Source organism: Melospiza melodia, chromosome 9, assembly GCF_035770615.1.
Source record: "Melospiza melodia melodia isolate bMelMel2 chromosome 9, bMelMel2.pri, whole genome shotgun sequence".
Taxonomy (NCBI): domain Eukaryota; kingdom Metazoa; phylum Chordata; class Aves; order Passeriformes; family Passerellidae; genus Melospiza; species Melospiza melodia.
Genome location: NC_086202.1, coordinates 34,731,464 through 34,751,441, shown reverse-complemented (window position 1 = coordinate 34,751,441; position 19,978 = coordinate 34,731,464). Strand labels below are relative to the sequence as shown.

Here is a 19,978-nt window from a genome sequence, read left to right as displayed (position 1 = left end):
GTGCAGTGTCTGGAGCACAGGGATGAGTGTCTGAGATGGAAATGGCTGGGATGAGCACAGTGCAGTGTCTGGAGCACAGGGATGAGTGTCTGAGATGGAAATGGCTGGGATGAGCACAGTGCAGTGCCTGGAGCACAGGGATGAGTGTCCCATTGGAAATGGCTGGGATGAGCACAGTGCACTGCCTGGAGCACAGGGATGAGTGTCCCATTGGAAATGGCTGGGATGAGCACAGTGCAGTGTCTGGAGCACAGGGATGAGTGTCTGAGATGGAAATGGCTGGGATGAGCACAGTGCAGTGTCTGGAGCACAGGGATGCTCACAGAAGCTGGGAGCTCTGGGGCAGGGCAGGATGAAGCTGACTGCTCTGAGGATATGACTCATGTCCCAGATGGCTGCAAGGCAGTGCTGCCATCTGAGAGTGTCACATTACAAGATACAGTGCACTGCTAACAAAACTCTGATGTGCTGGCATGTTATTTGATGTTACTCTTTTATTGAAGAGGAAAAGGTGATCCTTTTCTCATACTTTGACTAAGTGTTTGTCTAAGATTACTATGATTGTTATTAGTGAGAAATTGAGGAATAAACTCTTCTGGCTAAAAGAAGCCAGACTTGAGAATCTGTAGCTGTTTAAGGTGAACCATGGTTGATTATTTTCTGAGGTGAGGTCACTGTAACTGTGTGCCAGGAATTAGTGCCAGTCAGGTCAGAAGGCAGCTCCCCAGCTACCAACATCCTTTTCCATCCTTTTGCAGCCCTCCCAGTGTGACTGAGGTGGGTCTGCCCCATCTGCACTCACTGAGGCACAGCTGCTCCCTTTCCCTTGCAAGAGGATTTGCCAAAATCTCTGGGGAGGTAATTTTTCAAAATAGCTTCATGGAGCTGGCCAGAGCACTTTGTGACCCTTGAGTCATGTTCAAATGTCCAGTTCTGGGGAGAAATGGAGAGGAGATAATGTCTCATAACAAAGGTTAAGTGCTCAACTGGTGCAACAAATGGGTGAGATTTGGGTGCTGAAATTCCCATTTGCAGGTCTGAAAACCTTTGCTGCAGTCTGTTTTAAAATAAACAGGATCATCTATAGGAGCCTGAAAGCAGAGTTACAGCACACTAATTAGGATTGTCTGAAGTGTTTTTCTGTTTGACTCTTTTTGTAAACTGTGTTCCCTTTCCCTGCTTTCATCACCTGCAGCTTTTGCACAACTCACCACAGCACCGAAGAGATGCTTGTGCAGTGCTAAATAATGCATTTTAACAAGTTAAATCAAACAAGACAGTGTGTATGCTAGAACATACATGATGAAGTCTGTATTTTTGGAACAGGGAATCCATTTCTGATGGTTGTGTTTTCAGTGGATTTGTATTACTAATGCACTACTCCTGCTCATTATCTCCCCTGGGCTGTTCAGTGTTCCCTAGGGCAGCACAGGGAGCAGCCACCAGGCCCTTGGGGTGCCCACCAGGCACCTGGGGTGCCCACCAGGCCCTTGGGGTGCCCACCAGGCACCTGGGGTGCCCACCAGGCCCTTGGGGTGCCCACCAGGCCCTTGGGGTGCCCACCAGGGCTCTTGGGGTGCCCACCAGGCCCTTGGGGTGCCCACCAGGGCCCTTGGGATGCCCACCAGGCCCTTGGGATGCCCACCAGGCCCTTGGGATGCCCACCAGGCCCTTGGGGTGCCCACCAGGGCTCTTGGGGTGCCCACCAGGCCCTTGGGATGCCCACTAGGCCCTTGGGGTGCCCACCAGGCCCTTGGGGTGCCCACCAGGCCCTTGGGATGCCCACCAGGCCCTTGGGATGCCCACCAGGCACTTGGGGTGTCTACCAGGCCCTTGGGGTGCCCACCAGGGCTCTGGGGATGCCCAACCAGGATCCTGGGGTGTCCACCAGGCCCTTGGGATGCCCAACTTTCACAGAATCACAGAATTTCTAGGTTGGAAGAGACCTTTAAGATCACAACCCATGTTGCAATACCTCAACTAGATCATGGCACCCAGCTTTCACTGGGATCCTGGCTGTACCTTTGAATGTTTGGGGCACCTTTTCTGCCCTGGCTCAGAGCTGAACCAGGAAGGGGATGAGAATCTCATTACTTTAGTTTGGAGTCTTTTGTGAGCTTTGCAGCCTTTAGGGAACTAGAAAACACCAGTGCCTAAAAAATCAGAACCATGAGTTCTCCAGTGCCAACTGCTGCAGACACAGGTAAAGAACTGGCATTCCAACATTCAGTAAGCTGTTCCTGACTACAAAGGGCACATGAAGAGCCAACAGCACAACCCAGGATTTGCCATGAAGCTGGAAATAAAGGCCAGAGGATGTGCTCAGCTAGAATAATGCACATGTTACCTGTGAGCTGTATCTTACCACTTCTGCAGCTGCTGGAAATAATCACATCAGAAACAACAACAGTAGGATGGAATATGTTTAGACTTTTTCCAACACCAGCTCAGTCCCACAGCTTTGGAAAGAATGTCTTACATTATAGGAAGGTATTTTCTTCCTGTCATTTAGTAAGGTATGAAAGAAAAGAGAAGTTTTTTGTCTGATGTCTAAAGATGCCCAGAACCTGACAGTAGCAACTTAAAAAAAAGCTGTTTAAAATACTTCTAAGAGATGCAGAAATGTTTATTTTATTGGACATTCCATATCTATCTATCTATCTATCTATCTATCTATCTATCTATCTATCTATCTATCTATCTATCTATCTATCTATCTATATCTATCTATCATTTTGTATCTTTTACTTCCAGTTTTTAAGTTCTGGAAAGGCTGAGTGACCCTTCCAGACTTTTTCCCTGTGCAGTAAGCCACACACAGCCCTTTCCCTGGGTTTTATCCATCTCTCAGTGTAATTATGGCCATGAACAGAGGTGCCCATGAGAATGTTGGTCATGAACACAGGAAGGGAATGGCTTTAGTGGTTAAGAGGACATGTGAAGGGTTTTTGGAGGACTTTTTTTCAAGGTTACACCTCCAGTTATTCAGTTGCTTTTTGGCAAACAAAAGTTTGTGGGAAACATTAACAAACAGTAAGTCGAGAATGAATTGTTTAGTTTTGTTAAAGAGTTTGGTTGATTTTAGTGATGAAGAATCTTAAATGTGTGAGTTTTCACATGAATATCTAGCATTTCCTGTAATAACATCAGTAGGTCATTAAGCCCTTTAGGAAGCAGTTAATAAATATGAATTAGCTGGCCTTTTGCCCCTTCTCAGTAAACAATGCTCATTCTTCCATTACAATGCCAGTGCTGTGGTCATTGTGGTGTCACAGGTGAGCAAGACAAGACTTGCAGGGAGATGTAATTTCTGTGATGGATTGGTGGGATAAAAAGATAGTGCCTACTTGCAAATCTTTTTTCATTCTTGCTTTTATGATGTTTGTGCTCGTCCCAAATGAGATGTGCAGGTTCTCTGGTAGGTAAAACGTTGGCCATCAGCTCCCAGCTAATTGTCCCACAGGGCCCTGGATAAAACCCTTTTTGTTCTGTTATGCCCTCCTGTTGAGCTGTGTCTGTGTGCCCTGCTGTGCTCTGCTGGTGGTGATGCCAGCGAGGAGTTTGGCTGTAGCCCTGAGAATCACACCACAATCAGAAATTTTATCCTCCTGTGATGATCCCCGCTCTCCAAAGCCATGCAAGGGATGAAAAGGAAAGCACTGGAGCATGGGCTGACTGATAGGCAACCTCCCAGGGCACCTGAAGCATCAAAAGTTAGAATTACAGCTGGATTTCCTCCAGTGTGGGGGGAAAATGAGCTCCTGTGCACCTTCTGTGGGGCAGTGAAACCTGAATCTTATCAACAGAGCTGCAATCCTGACTTCATTGCCTTCTGTCCCTCCCTGTGGTTCAGGACCATGGCAGGAACACTGGCACAGAGTCAGAGACCCAGTGCAGGTACAGCAAAATGCTCCTGAGGTCGTGCCCAAGCAAATGTGCTGCACATCCATGTCATATTTGCCACTGTAGGACTTTGCTACTCTTTGTGAATTTGATCTTGCATCATTTTCCTCTTGTCTCTTTGGACATTGTGTGGTTTTGAGAGGAAGTTCTTACTTTGGCTTGTTCCCAGGTATTGAATTGTCCTTCTTTTAAGGTCTAATAAAATCTTTCTCTCATTATTATAAACTGAAGAAAAAAATTTTTAGTCTTCTGTTATTAGGAGGTTGAATGGGTTGTTTGTGGCCTGAGTTTATTTTCTAGTCTATTAAAGTGGTGTTTTCTAAATAATAAGTTCTAAACCAGTGGCCACAAACTCATTAGAGCTGCTTGTATGCTCCTTGCCTTTTTCTGGCAGTAGTGACCCCCACACTGGCTGGAAGTCACCATTCCCTGCCAGCTTTCACCTGCAATTATTTTCTCCATGTCCTCACTACCTGCAGGTTGTGGCTGCTGTACACAGCTCCAGTTGAGTGCTCACTGTGCTGCAAGGGTTTGATGCTTCTCCTGTGGGACAGAGAAGGATGCCAAGGGAAGAGGCAAACACATCTCAGTGGGAATTGATTTATGCAGGAGGTACCTGTGATTAAGCTCCCTACCCACTGGATGTCACTATTGTTCCACAGAAATTCACCCATGGAATATTTATCTAGCACTGAGGGCTGACAGCAAAGACCATTTGCTTGCAGCAAACTGGAAATTTCTAATTGTATGTGCAGGCATAATGTATATTTATGTTGATTTTGCAGTTGAATTTTATATGAAGGCTCACCATTTTATACTAATAAGAAAAGAGAGCTTTGCCAAAGCTTCAGCTGTGATGACTCTGGAGGTGCAGACAGTGAGTCATGAAAGCCAGCCAGCAGAGGGGCTGGCAGTCATTATACTCAAGCCACTTGTTCTCATTATTATTCTCTTACTCTGCAGTTGCTGGAGGTGATCTCAACATGGTGAATGAGCATTACCAGTCTCCTCCAATTTGCTCAGTGCATGAGTTATGTTCTTTTCCCAAAGATGTGCATTCTGTGTGGTGTGTGACTCTGAAATGGCACTTGAACATTCCATGAGCTGGGTCTGTGAGAGGCAAGGAGGGGATCTGGGTGCAAGGGCTGGGTTACACTCCCAGAGCACAGACAGAGCACTCAGCCTCTGTGTGATCCAGCAAATCCCCTCAGATCTCTCACTCTGTTTGCCATGGTCTCTCTGTGTCTCACAGAAAGTCCTGACTGCCCTCAGTGTTTTTGGGGTGCTACCATGAAATGAAGCAGTCTGGTGATTCCACCTAACATTTGTCTCAACACTGTCTAAATACACATAGATGCCAACCCAGTGACAATGACACTGGGCATGGAAGAGTCCTGCACTTTGTCTGCAGCTTGAAAAGCCCTGGTCTGCAGTGGCAGCCCCAGAACACCATGCATGTCCCAGGAAAAGGAACAGTAAATGGCTACAGATCCCAAAAACAAACAGAAAAAAAGAAATTACACACATCTTCAACACCCATTGCTGCTCTCCTAAAACTGGAATATGAAGGTGGTATCAGCTCCATTAAAGAGGAACCAAGTCATTGGAGGCATTTGGTCACACCTTCCTCAACTCAGTGCCTAAAATGCTTGTGTGAAGGCTCCCAGGTTTGTGAGAGCCATGGTAGCTGCTGTGGCTCTTTGACATCCTCTGAGGATTGCTTGGCATCACCCCAGGGAGATTTTAACAGGTTTGTGAGAGACTGGCGCCAAACTATCCAAAAACCAGGACTAAGTGGGATCAAGATTTTAGATACTGGAGAGAAGCAAAGGAGAAATTTCTTTGCTGGAACCTTTGAGGCTTCTGCACTTCATTTGTATTCAGGAGAGCAGCAGCCTTTCATGGGGACTTGGAGGTGCTCAGCCAAGACCAAGTCATTCCCACAAGATTATCAGAATTTGTGACTCTGGTGGCCTTGCCACCCAAACCAAGTCACTGCTGGAGTATTTCATTTGCCAGTGGTGAGGCTCAGGTTAGCTGAGTTCATGTGGGTTTTGCCCACATGAAAACATGGAGTTCACAATGTGTTTGAAGGGGCTGTGGAGCTGGTTCAAAATGCTGGTTCAAAATGCTTTCTAAGCCATGGGCACTAGGGTGGGATTTAAAACCTTGGCTGCCAGGCCTTGGGCTGTGCACAGGGTTCAGAGAGCTGCACTGGGTGTGTGTGGTGTGTGCCCAGGCAGGGGCTGCACTGCCAGTGGCCGTGGCAGCAATCACACACTGACCCACGTGTCTGGGGACACCTGCAGCTCCCAGGCTGGGAGGGGACTGGGGATCTGAGCATGTCTGTGCATCAATGCACCTGCTGGGTTTTTGTGACCCATCCAGGATTCATGGCAGACTGGCCTGATTTGCTTTTTCATGCCTATAATTGATTATTCAAAGGGAGCTAGTGATGGTTTTACAGGTAGCACTTTCTGAGTAATGTTTAGAACAAGGCATTAAAGAAACACAAAGCATAATAAGTCCAATTCAATTATAGACAACTCTCACAATCACAGTCCATTAAGAGGTTTTAGAAGATGCATTGAATATTTCTGAATAACAAAAATTCTTAAGTAATAGTATGGGATTATTTTCTGATTGCAGTTAGCAGTCCTAAAATGAAATATAAAAAATTAATTTTATTTTTATGTGTATTTATATTTGTACACACACACACACACGTGTGTGAGTGTGTCTGTATGTATGTATATATGAACATCCATATGTTTTGAGGCAAGTCTCTTGGTTTGGCTGTGCCCAATGTTAGTCACCACTGCAGAGATGGAAGCCCCTGAAGTACAGGGATGGTTGTTAACATGAAGTTTATAGCAAACTCTAATGCTTCAGTGCAGAGATAAGCAGGATGTGCTGGTAGAAAACTGAATCCTGCAGTAGCCTGGGTAATTAAATGTGTATTGACTTTTTAATAGCAGCTTCCCAGGCACAAGTGAGGTGCAGCTCTGCTGTGCTGCTGAAGTGTCTCAAGCACTTGCACTGTGAATGCTGGGGGGTCCTGGTGCTCAGGGAAATGGGGTCTCTCTTGCAGGGCTCAGCACAGCTCCAGCTTCCACCCTCAGCTATTTCCTCACTACAGTCCTTGGAAAGGAGAATGGTTTCATTCCGTGAAAAAAAACCCAGCCCAAACCCTTCCAAGTGTATTAGTAGTTTTAAGAGACGTTTCTATCTTTGTTTTCACTGTATTGAGCATGTTTCAAGGTGATTTTCTATGATTGGGTTTTTTCAGTAACAATTCAGGAGAACCTTCTGTTAAGGTTTTGCTTTTTCTAATCTGCTGCAGTGAAACTGCCTTGTAGAAATATTCCTTCCCAAGTGGTTGAAGATGTGCAGTTTACAAAGCCAAATCAAGTTCAAAAATGGAGATAAATTACTGACTTCTATAAAGGTGCTGCTGTGTTATTTCATACCCTCCCTTCCTGATTATCAAAATAAGAGGTATGATTTAATTGCAAATATGGGGGATATTCTATTCTTCTGCAGCCAACAAAATGCATGATTTTGGGAGAAGGAAGGCAGGGAATAGCTGGGTTACAAATCTGTATTTTGCCCACAACCACTCCTGTATGACTAGACATTAAAACTGAATATGTGTGAATTCTGTAATGTCATTAGGGTTTTGGTAAGAGAGGAAAATGATTTGTCACTGATTTGTGTAAAAGGATTTTTGGGTGGACTACTCTCACATCAGTGAGTAACCAGTTTTCTCTGAAAGCTCTGTGCAGCTGTAGTATGTCTAAAATGCACAGTGTTTGGCATTTTAAGTGATGAAGCTTTATTTAGTTATTAGAGGGACACTGTGCAAAACATAACACACAACCTTAGCGAGCCTAGCCCAGCCAATAAACAGAAACAGAAGAAAATGATGGATTTTAATGGTTTCCTCAGCTACATAAATGCCTTTGACAGTCCTGAAAAGAGAATTCCTAATGAGAGCTGAAACAAATGTGTGCAGGAAGTGGTCTTGCTTTTGCTGCTGCACATTTGAGTTCCTCTAATTGCATCAATAAGGAATTTCTGCTCCTCATCTAATGAATGCCTTTTGACTATTTTCTGAAAGGCAACTGGATGTAGGGATAAACACTGGCACCTTTTGTATGAAGTCACATAAACAGGTTTCAATTGCTAGCTATTGGCCCTAGAAACACTGGGGTATAATGCAGTACAGTAAATACCACTGTACCTTTTCATTTTTAATTTTTTATTAAGCCTAGGTTTCCCTCTGCTTTGCCTCTGGTGTGATTCTTAAGGGTGCTTTTTAGTCTCTCTTGTGCAGAGCAGCAATCAGGCATTTTTTCAGAGCTGTTCCTGCACCATCTCCACCCTCAGACAACTCAGAATTCATATGATACTACAGCACCTGGATCTTTACTTCATTCTGGGCTCAAAAAGTGAGTTTTAGAGCAAGGACTGGGTTTGGGGAGGCAGAGGGGGATACCCTGAGTTAGATTTTTTTTTCATTGTTGTCATTTTTCTCCCTAAACAGAGGCACAGTTGGTGCAGGTGCAGTGGATTACTTATGAAGGAAGTTTTCTATTTAAAAACAAGAGAGACTTTAATGAGATCAGTAGAGGGTTTGCACAATAGGTATTGTATTAAACCAGAGCTCAGGCTTCACATTGATTGCGGTATTTAAATTTCAATGAGTTGATTATGTATGAGAGTAAAATGACCAGTATTATGAATGTACAAAAAAGAGACGTGGAAGAGCTGTGCCAGAAAAGTGAGAAAAACGTTCCCTTTATAGTCCCTAGAGTTCAATAAAGCACCACTATTTCCCAGCCTTTAAAAGCTCTTTTATCACAATGGTTCATACCTCGCATTCCCTGGAGCCCGATTTGTTGTACGTGCAGGGTCCCGTTCCATTCAGCAGCATCTCACTGGTCTCAGTGTTGGTGGGTTTGTAATCTACATAAAATTCCTGTGTGCTTGGAGTCATTTGCTTCAGCGACTGTCGTTTCTTTCTCCTGTGCCTCCGCATGAGCGAGCGCTGCTGCAGCTGCTTCATGCTGGCAGGGTAGCGCTTCCACGACACGTAGATCACCAGCAGGATCACCAGCACCGACAGGAAGAGGGCCACGCTGCCGGCGATGATTTTGTGGAAGGAGATGTGCTCCGCGTCGTGCTCGGGCTCGGAGCCGCCCTCGGGGGCTCCCGCCGTCGGGGGCACGGGGGGCTCGCTGTCGTGCTTAGGCCTGGTGAGTTTTGGTTTAAACGTCGGCTTTGGGAGAGCTCGTGCCAGTTCGAACCTTTCCGTGGTACTCTTGCCACAGATGCTGTAGTTTTTCACTGCATCGATAACGTTCACCCCTTGCAGCTCTTTGGGGCTGGCACAAATAATTGTATTTTCCCTCAGCCCTTTAAAACTTTTAAGCCAGTTTACCAGAGAGCAAATGTTTCTGCTGCATTCCCATATATTCCCGGCAAGGCTGATGTCATTGAGAGATATCCAAGAATCCAAAATTTCTTGACCAATAAATGTGAGCTTGTTTGAATCCAGGTTGAGGCGCTGTAAATTGGGCACACACTGAAAAACACTAGGTCCACTGAAAGCTTCTATTTCATTGCCAGATAAATCGAGTCTTTGTAATGAGCTCCAGGTCCAAGACATAGTTTGTCCTATCACACTGATTTTATTCCACTGTAAATAAAGGTTTTGAAGGCTGACTAGCCTTGGAAAAAGTGCCAGGTTGAGCTTAGAAAATTGATTGTGCTCCAGATGAAGCTCTTTCAGTCTGATCATACCTGCAAAGACATTCCTTGCTAAACTCCGGATGCGATTATAACCCAGGTCCAACAGTTCGAGGTTCCTGCAATCTTGAAATATTCGAACAGGAATGGTTCTTAGGGAATTGGACCGCAAATGTAAACTCAGCAGCTTCCTTAAGCCCCTGAACTGCTCAGATCCCAGAGACTGCAGCTGATTGTATGACAGATCCAAATTCCGGAGATTTGTCACAGGTCTGAAGGTATTATTAAGAAAATAGGAGATTCTGTTGGAACTCAAGATCAACTCTTTTAGTCTGCGTATTCCACTGAAAGCATTTTCGTCAATATTGCTGATGTGGTTATGGTCTAAATAGAGCCAGGTGAGTTGATTAAGACCTTTAAATTGATTGTATTTTAGTTTTTGGAGGCTGTTATATCGAAGGGACAAACCTAAACAACCAGCAGATATACTTGAGGGAATCTCCTGCAATTTCTGAGATTCACAATATACCATTTTGCCTTCACACCTACAGCCCTTAGGGCATCCTCGTTCAGCAGAAGAAAGCATTGTCAGTAATACAGTAGGGGCTATTACCAGAGCTACAGCTGATCCGCTCAGTAGCCTAATTACATTGAAACCTGGAAATAAAAACAACTTAGAAAAGTTATCCCCCCACACATCAGTCATTTTTTTCAATCATGCTAATATCTTTTACTTCAGCAATCATTTACAAAGCCCTAGCTTGACTCGACTACTGTTCACATTGGGTTTTTTTCTTAAACTCGGCTTTTTTTTGGTTTGTTTTAAGAATACCTCAATATAACTACTGACAAATAGTTGGGTAAAAGGTGTAATCCCTAAGCCATTTAAGTATAATAACAAATCACATCAAGGTAAGTTTACAGAGTAATTAAAGCACAGGCTATGCAGTAACTATGAACTATAAATGAAAAAGGTAACATGAAAAACATACCCATCCTTTGTGTTGTTCAAAGGTCGTCCTTAGGTCTTTTGTTTTTTGCTTAGTGTGCCACAAGCATGGCAGCCCCTGTCAGCTGCACTGTAGTGAGTCAGGGCTCGCTGACACCCAGGAAGAAAAATTGGACCCCTTGGGAGACGGACCGATTTTGGAACATTATTCTTTGCCAGCCGTGCAGAGCACTCCAAGTATAAATCAATCCCAACACAGCGTTCGCAGCAAAACGTCAAATTCTTCCTAGGTAATAGGATCTTCACGGATATTACGGTTTTGCATCTTTCTAGTTGGGAGCGCGGCTCTCGCAGCGTCGCTTCATGGGAGCGCCCGTGGGTGGGTGCAGCCCGCGGCGCCGCGCTCCGGGCGCTGCCCCGCCGTGCCCCGGGCCCGCGGCTCGGGCGCGCCAGCTGCGGGCAGCGCGGCCCGGCATGCCGAGAGCTCCGGCCGACTGAGCGGGCTGGCGCCGGGCGCAGCCTTATGTAAAGCTGCCCCCAGCGGCGGCGGCACCGCGGGCATGTGCAGTGCCCGCCTTCCCTTGCAAATGAGCGAGCTCTGCCGGGAGAGCGGGCGCTGCTCGCTCCGTGCGCGCTGCCGGCCTGCCGGGCTGCCCCGACCCTCTCTGCGTGCTCCCGAGTGCTGCCCTGCATCCCTGAGCTGCCGAGACTTTCTTCTTAAGGGCTGACGTGACGTTTGTACAACATAGATACAAATTTTGGTTGGAAAGATTTTATTTTTTTTTTAAATTACATTAGATGTGTTCACATAACCTTTTTGTTCCACTCACTATTTTTCAGACCCCTCAGTGTGTCTCTTATCAAGTGCTTTAGAGCGGACTCTATTTTTTACAACGTGAAAAATGTTTTTGGGGCTGACATTTTCCATTTTTGCTTTTTTCTTCTCTGTTAAAAGACTCAGTGCCAGGAGGTTAGAAGTGAGTACTGTGCTCATTTATTTCCCAACTTGCTGTCACTTTGTTCCACAACACTAACGCTTCAACCACAGGCTTCCAGAGCCTTTACAGCACAGCGACTGCGCAGCTTGGTGTGGTACCTTAATGAGGTGAATTGTTTTTACTGTTGTTCAGGACAGGGACAGGATTTTATGTGAAGGTACAGTAATGCTGAGCTTTTTATATGTGTGATGTTCTACAGCCATCAAATACCACCAGGAGAGCCACCTTGTCTTTGCTTGGTTTTCCCTTCTTCCCTGCGTGCAGTGGGGAAAGAACACATGCTCTCATCTGGGCAGAGCAAGGGTAAGATGGTGTCACAGCAAATCCACCATGCTGGCAGCCTTCCTTCGCTGTGAAAGATGTGACCACAGATGATGGTGGGCAAGTGGAAAATCCTGGCTCTTTTTTGTGCAGGAATGGGCAGGGGGCTGGGAAGAATTGTGCTGCTCATTAGGAGTGCAGAGTGCAGTCCTCAAATGCAGCCAGACAGTGCTGAGAACCACTTTGCCTTTCTGGGGGAGAATCTGTACCCTGGGAATAATGTCCTCTGGCTTTTCCCTAATTATTCACTGCTGTGAGAATAGAATAACTTAGAATGAGGTGAAATCTAAAATTTTCCAGGCATTAAAATGCCACCTTTGCTAGTACTTAGGCTGTGAATGACCTCAGGTTTACAGTAATCTCACAAGTATTAATGAACCAAACCAGAGCTCCCAAATGAGGAGTGCAGTCATTCCTGGCTAACACTTACCAACATCTTTCATGTCAGAAATATATTCCTGTGTCATGGCACATTCTGTGAGAGTTCTCCTCCTTGGGGCAGATGGGTGGGGAGGGAAAGGGTTAATTGCTCCATTAATCCCTGTCAGCTCCATCCCCCCAGCTCTGCTGCAGCTTGTTTGGGGCTCTGCAGGCTGCTCTGTAGGGTGGAGGAGCAGTGACAAACTGCAGAGTGCAGTGGGAACTGAGCCCTTGTGCTGACAGCAGTGCCACGTGCCAGGCTGCTGTCCTGGTACAGGCTTTCCATCACTGCCCTGGGGTGTCTCTGTTCTTGATGGAGCAGGGAGAAGACAGCTCAGACCTTTGGTAAGTCAATTTGTCTTTTGGAACCGCTGCTCTTCCTCCGTTGACAGTAGATGTCTGTGAGAGGTAAACTCTTCATTGAAATTACTCTTTTAGGTTCCTAAACTTAAATGGGCTGAAATTAGGTTTGTCTCTTCACCTGGTTCAAACACAGCGTGTTAAATTTCCAATAACATCCAGATCCTTTCTCCTGAAGAATTGATGCAACTTAGTGTACGCCTGGCACACAGCCTTCTTCCCAAACTTTGCCTGTTCTCTGCCTTTTCTTTTTTTTCTTTCTCTCCCTCCTCCACCTTGGTTATGGAGTTAACAAATAAGTTCTTGGCCACCATGAGTCAGCAGAGCTTCAGCGGCTTTCCTAGGGTTTTAATAATTGCCAATATACTGGGCTAATAAGAGGGAACAGCCACTCTTTACCAAGAGTTATTTTCATTTTTCTGAAAGGGGTGAGACATCAAGATATGAACAGAGAGAGCATCAAATCTACATTAATGGATTGCCAAATTGAATTTTCTTTACTGAGATCCTTTTTGAATTACACAAGCAGGAAAAGTGCCAGAGTTTTTTAAGATTACATTTCTGTATCTTTATACAGCAGAAGAAGTTCTTCTCCAGTTGTGGAAATAAAGCTCCCAGTATGAAACAAATCCCAGTATGAAACATTTCTTATAAAATTTTAGGCCAATATGCCCATGTAAACTATGACAAATAAAGAATTAACTTAAAGCTGTGTTTTGCATCAGAAGAGACCTTTGCCTTGTATCAGCTATACCTTGTCTGTCAGTGCACCCCCATTCAACTCATGGAATTGGGCAATGAGACCTCGAGGCCCAAGTGATTGGATTCTGTTACAGGTGCAAAGAAAAACATCTTAACAAAAATATTTTATTTATTTGTGTAGTCTTGAACACAAAGCTCAAGTCTGTGTTTTGGGGTTTCAGCCCTAAACATAAACTGAGACACCACAGAACCTGAGATGCTTCTAAATTTTGAGTTTTATGACTCCATTACCACTCCTAATTTTTTCCTGGGCTTTTTCTGAAGGGAATATGGCATAGATCAGGAAATACAGTGGCAAATGTTTTACTAGATAACTCTTAACATCCATTCAGATGAAAAGAGATGTGTTGGGCAGAGCCTGTGATGAGCACGTAGTTTTCTTTGTCTTCACAACAGAGAAGTTCAAAGTTGTTTGGAAATTATGCACTATGCTAAGGTAGTGGTAGTCCAGATTTTTCTCTTGGTGCTAAACTTTATCTGCTAATAAATCTAGCAGATTTATTTCACTGCTATCTGATTTTGCACTAATTTGCTTCAGTTTAATTTCATGTTTGGTTTTGGGTTTTCTTACGTGGTTAAATTATAGTGTTTTCTTTTTCCATTTATTCTGGCTGAGTTCTCTGTACCTAGATGAAACTTCCCTATGGAAAGCTCAGTATGAACTGCAGCCAAAATTGTAAATTGTGAAAGAAAAGGTGGCATTCACTGTGAAAGCCTGTTCTTCTCCTGAGCTGGTTGGAATTGAAACTTTGCACAGAGAAAAGGGGAAAATGCAAATTGTGTATTTTTTAGGATTATGAGAAGGCACCTGTAATAGCCAGGTACATCTCTTTGCTAAGTACATTTGAAAAGGGGGAGTGACAATTATCAGGTATCAGTAGAATGGGAGTGAGGGGGTAGGGAAGTGATGTAAACTTCCTAGAGTGTAAGAAACCAGGGGGGATTCCATGCAAATCAATGAAAAGCCTTCTTCTGTTCTGTCACATGGTTCACCTTAGCCTTCCTCAGGATATTCTGTGCTTACTCTTTAAAGTCCATTTAATGATGATGTTACAGAGAAGAAAAAAAAAATTGAAAGGTTTCTGTTACTCCTGTGAGAAGGAGTAACAGAATGTACATTCAGGAATGCAGTCTGAGCTTTTCTAGACACAGGACATTACGTTCATAGTGCACAAACTTTGGAATTCAGACGAGAGCAGAATACAGCTTTTTTCTGCTCACAGCCAGAGCTCTCGGGCCTGGGAGTGCCTCTGTGTGTGAATCACACATCCCTTTGGGGAGCTGTAGTTAGCAAGTGCCGCGCTGCGCTCTGTTTGGGTTTATGAAGTGACACCGTGTGTCGTTCCCTTGGCTTTATTCCCCTATAAAGGAGCCAGGAGTCAGCTGGGTTAGCAGTTGGAGCTTGCTCTCAGTGGTACTGTGGTGTGCTATCCCTGTATCGTTAGGAGAGATAAGTCTAATAAAATGTGCCTGCAATTTTTGAGCCGGTGATTAAATGAACCTGCTGTTCCATGAGGATCAGATTAGAGCTGGGGGTGTGTAACTCCCAGGGTAAATATCAGAGCGTGGGAGGGCACAGGGAAACTCAGGAGGCAGCGCTGGCTGAAGGCACACACAGCGAGAGGAAGTGTGAGAAAGCCAGGTTCAGGGTACAAGCAGGCGAGGGAAATCGAGGCAACAGAACGTTTTCTGAAGAAATAGGGAAAGAGGATTGAGACCAGAGAGGATCTTATCCCAGGAGTTGAACTACACTGCCCTAAAGGAGCGTGGTGGTCAGTGGTAGGTGAGGCAGATGGATAAATTGAAATGCTCTCTTGCCCTTCTCCTAGGGTGTATTATTTTGCAAGGTCTCCCCCACCTCTGTGAGGGTGAAAGGATCCCATGTTCCACTCACCAGGAGGCTGAGGAGCCGTGCTGCACTCTGGGGGTCAGTGTGCCCTGTAATGTGGGACGGCTTGCAGAGGACACCAGCACACATCTGTCACTGTGTGTGTGCCCATCAGGTCCCTCGGGGCCTTGGCACAGGGCCACTGGGGCTATTGCTCCCCTCATGCACACTTACACACTGTCAGAGGAGGAAGCTTTTCCAGCTGGGCACCGTGCTTATGCCTGTCCATTGTGGCCAGGTCACAGGGGCCTCTGGCTGCCCTGGGGAAGGGGAGGCTGCACACAAACCTTTGTTCACAGCATCCAGGCCGGGATGTTTTGTGACCTGTCAAAAGTCTTTAGCCTTAATGTGCTAAACACATAACTGTGCCCAGGCTGGCTTTTTGTCCTGCGATTTTGAAGCTGTTTTGAGGGTGAAAGGAGTGAGGGATTTGTCTTTACAAACTGTGGGTCTGCTGGTAGGTAAAACTAGCAGTGAGAGAGAAATGAAACAATGGGAAGGATTCCACTGATTGATGAATGGAATGGGAGAGACTTGTCCTTACAAACTGTAGGTCTGCTGATAAATAAAACTGGGTACTGAGAGATGAAAGAAGCAATGGGAAGAACCATAAATTCCATAGGAATTCCACGGATTGACACAAAGAAAACAAAAGGGGGAGGGTTATACATTAGACGGGGGTCTCAGGTATGAGACATTTCAGGAAGTCTGTACCTCTGAAGTACCTCAGGCAATGGGGAAGAGAGATGGACATGGGGCCAGAAAATGAGGATAAAAAGGAGGCTGCATCCTCCAAAATTCTGAGAGACACCAGGGGAAATGCCCCATGGCCTCTCCCTGTATTTGAATAAAGTTACAGGACTCCTCTGTCTCTTTTTTGGACATAAACCTCTGCTGTTTGTGGATTAATTTTCCTGTCAAGGGCAAGCAGCCTGTGTTTCAGTCTCATCCTCCAAGGACAGCACATGAGATGCAAAGCTATTGTTTTACTTACTCTCTGCAATGCATATGACCACTTCTGTTTCACTGGATTTAGTGTTGTTCCATTCAGGCTTATCCTCCAGCATCTTCCTGAAAAGTTAGTATGAGTAGAAGCAGCAGAAGGTTCTGGAGGATGAATGATCATGGAAATAAAAATGAATTACATCTTCCACACAGTGCTTCAACCTGCAGAGCATGAATGATCCCCACCATCAGTGCCCTGGAGATGTGTAGGGGTGATATGCAAGGCCATGTTGGTGGCCTCTGCTTGTGATTGTGCCTGCAGTCTGTGTGAAGGTGCCAGAGAGATCAGGTTAGAATAAACCCAGGCTTGTTGTGAATGCTTCCCACTCTTCCATGGGCTGGGATGCCATTGCTGGAAGAACGCCTCCTGTGTGATTGTGAAGCCAGTGCTGCCGGGGTTTGGGTGGCCTGACTGCTGGGACATCCTGAGCTCTCACCATGAACTGTGCTTGTCTGGGAAGAACGATCTGTCTGGCTTCGTTTAAAAGACAAATATCTGTCAAGGAAGGTGGAAACCTTCCTGGACTGGAAAGATGACTCCTCCCTTTAAAAACTTTGGTGCTTCCAGGCAAAAGTATGGGAAAAAGGAACAACAGCAGTTCCTTACTAGAATATATATATACATATATATGTGTGTGTGTGTATGTATATATATGCACACATATATGTAACAAGACAGAACAACGGCAACAAGAAAAACTATAAAAAAACAACCCCAAAGAAACCCACTAACAGCCTTTTCCCATCCGCTGAGCACTTTTGGCTTTGGCCCGGCCGGCAGGGGGCGCTGTTTGTGCCGTGTGAGGGAGAGACGCCTCATGGCCTCGGGGGCTGCCTCTCATGGCCTCGGCGGTGCCGCCCTCATGGCCTCGGGGGAAGGCCCCTCATGGTCTTGGGGGCTGCCCCTCATGGCCTCGGGAGCGGCCCCTCGTGGCCTCGGCGGTGCTGCCCTCATGGCCTCAGCGGTGCTGCCTCTTATGGCCTCAGCGGTGCTGCCCCTTATGGCCTCGGGGGCGGCCCCTCATGGCCTCGGCGGTGCTGCCCTCAATGGCCTCCGCGGTGCTGCCCCTTATGGCCTCGGGGGCTGCCCCTCATGGCTCTCATGGCCTCGGTGGTGCTGCCCTCATGGCCTCGGCGGTGCGGCCCTCAATGGTCTCCGCGGTGCTGCCCCTTATGGCCTCGGGGGCTGCCCCTCATGGTCTCGGGGGCTGCCCCTCATGGTCTCGGGAGCGGCCCCTCATGGCCTCGGCGGGGCTGCCCCTCATGGTCTCGGGGGCGGCCCCTCGAGCCCCGAGCTTTCGGGGGGACGGCAGCGCCGGGGGAGGGAGCAGGTACGGCCTTCGCTTTCCCCAGGCGTCCATGTGTGCGCTGTGAGTATCCTGGCGATGGCAGCGCCGGGGTTCCGGCCAGCACCTGGGAGCTGCTCTCTCCGGAGCCAGGGAGAAGCTGGGGGCCCGGTTTCCCCCGAGCAGCCGCGGAGATGGTGAGGGTCTCCCGGCGCTGGCTGGTGCCCAGAAGCCCCAGTCAGACGGGCAGCAAGGAGAGCTCCGCAGCAGCATCGAGACCCTCAGCAGGACAAGTCCAGCACCAGAAACCAACCGAACTGCTCCGCTCCCCGCACAGCCGCCGTGTCCCCCTCTGCTAAGAGAGTGTCGAATGCCCCTTTCCCCCTCCCTGGAAGATTTCGGTGGAATGCTAGAGCCATTGGCCAGTTCTTTTGTATGGCAATTGCCGACTGTTCAACCCCCGGGCGGCAGCTTCCTTTCCTCACAGCGTGAGGTAACATTTTTTCAGGTAACAGATGGGACGGGATTCACCGAAGAACCCAAAGCCACAAGAGTCTCCTGCGGGATCTGACTTGTACTTTGCTAGAACAGTTCTGCACGTGCCTCAGGGGCGGCCTGTGAGGGATGGCAAAGGGAATGAACGTCCCGGGCAGCCAGATTTACATGGACGCCTCATAGAACAGTTTTGTTCAAGGAGAAGTCCTCAAGGGCTGGGACATCGGTGTAGAGGCGTTGCACAACTGAAGCCAAGCAGGGCTGCAGCCTGGTCCCAGGGAAAACCAATAATGCTGCCAGTGTCTGGTTCTGGCCAAGGGAAAGGAGCGTGCTCTGAGCATGTCGTGTTGGTAAGAACAGGAACAGTAACGTGTGAGTAAAGACGAGCTGGTGGTAGTGCCAGCCGTGTGGCCGTTTGCACAGTTTTGATGTTCACCAAACTTTAGACCTTTCCAGTGTTTCATGTGTATGTGTAGTTAAGTCCCTCCGGGCTGGCCTTGCCTCCTCAGCTGTTCCCTCGGCCCTCATGCCTTTGCCTGTAGCTGCTCCTCTTGCACTCCTACCCTTTGCCCACATCTCTGAGATTAGTATTTGTCATTTGCACAGCGCGGAGCACACGTAGGTGATGCATGCTCACACATTCCTTAGGAGTTTCAGACCTGCACCCTGCCATGCATTTAGCTCTGTGGGGCCCCAGATGAAGCTGCCTTCATGTCTCACGATGTGCTGAGGCTGTAGAATTAATTATTCTGTCAGGTCAGCCCTGTTTGCTGCAGTGGCTCCTGGACTGCTGGAGGAAGGCAGCTGGCAAGAACTTTCATTGTAGGAAACCCATGACATCCACATAATATAAGGAACCATTATAACTTGTCTAAACCTGAGCTTTTATTCTAATTTTTTGGCTTCTCAGTATCTTCACTTATGAAAGAGGAATAGTGGCATGTAATTATTCTATAAGTTTATCAGCATAATAGATGATTTTTGTCTGACACTAGTTATATTTAAACATATACCCTTGCCATCAGTTAAGCTGTCTGTTCCTTTTTGGAATTCCAGCATAGGTTATTCTCTATATTGTTATGGGTATCATTTATTTTGATGCCTTTTTTTGAGCTTGAGTGCCCAAATAGCAGAATTCCATGTGAGGACAGTGTGGTTGTCAAATACAGAAATACAGACTTCTATTTACAATGCAGAATTATCTTTTAGTTGTGGTTAATAAGTTTGCCAATATCTGTTTAGTTACAGAACCTTTCTAATGTTACAAGGGTACTGTTTTGAAAATGACTGCAATATTTGTTGAATATTACCTTTAGTTTTCCATATGAAAACTGCAACTGACATATTTGTAGCTTCTTGAAACAAAAGGTAGATGTAATATTTCTTAGGATCAGACCTGAATTAGTAGAAGATGTTTGTTGGTGTACTTCCCAGTCCTACTGCTCTTCAGCATAAACAGGCATGCAGGGGGCAGGAGGGCAGAGTAGAATGATTTCATTTGACATGCTGAAATATTCCAAAATATTTTCCAGTCTCTCCTTTCACTTGCTTATGCATGAAAAGCTCCACAGAGAAAAAAGCATTTCAGCTCTGCTCTGTTAGGACTGCTGCTTGGGCTTCACTGCTGTGTTCTGAGGCTGTGATTTCCAGGCTGAGACAGAGTGATGTGTTATTAGACAGCATTAGCAACATTTTGAAGAGAAAGCTAAAAGTGACAGTTGAGCAGATTTGCAACAGAAAGGAGAAAACATGAACAAAGTTAAGAAGCATATAATTGTGCTCATTGCCACCGTGACTGGCATAGAAATGATTTATTCCCAGTGGCTGCAGTTGCATGCTT

The 19,978-nt window shown here is 46.3% G+C and overlaps 2 protein-coding genes across 7 annotated transcripts in view; one reads left to right on the top strand and one right to left on the bottom strand.

Moving 5' to 3' along the window:
• The window catches only part of LRRTM3 (leucine rich repeat transmembrane neuronal 3), a 79,213-nt gene extending 68,207 nt beyond the window's left edge, over window positions 1-11,006 (bottom strand). Inside the window, exons 1-2 of one of the 5 annotated variants that reach the window (XM_063164180.1) lie at window positions 10,647-11,006; window positions 8,780-10,311 (exon numbers count right to left, since the gene is read on the bottom strand). In XM_063164180.1, the coding sequence (XP_063020250.1) occupies window positions 8,780-10,311; window positions 10,647-10,650 (1,536 nt within the window). In that variant the 5' untranslated portion in view covers window positions 10,651-11,006. Of the gene's footprint in view, window positions 1-8,779; window positions 10,395-10,646 lie in introns of those variants that run through there. The other 4 variants (XM_063164181.1, XM_063164179.1, XM_063164182.1 and 1 more) reach the window with 4 other exon arrangements.
• The window catches only part of CTNNA3 (catenin alpha 3), a 429,736-nt gene that overhangs the window by 188,117 nt on the left and 221,641 nt on the right, over window positions 1-19,978 (top strand). The window lies entirely within an intron of this gene.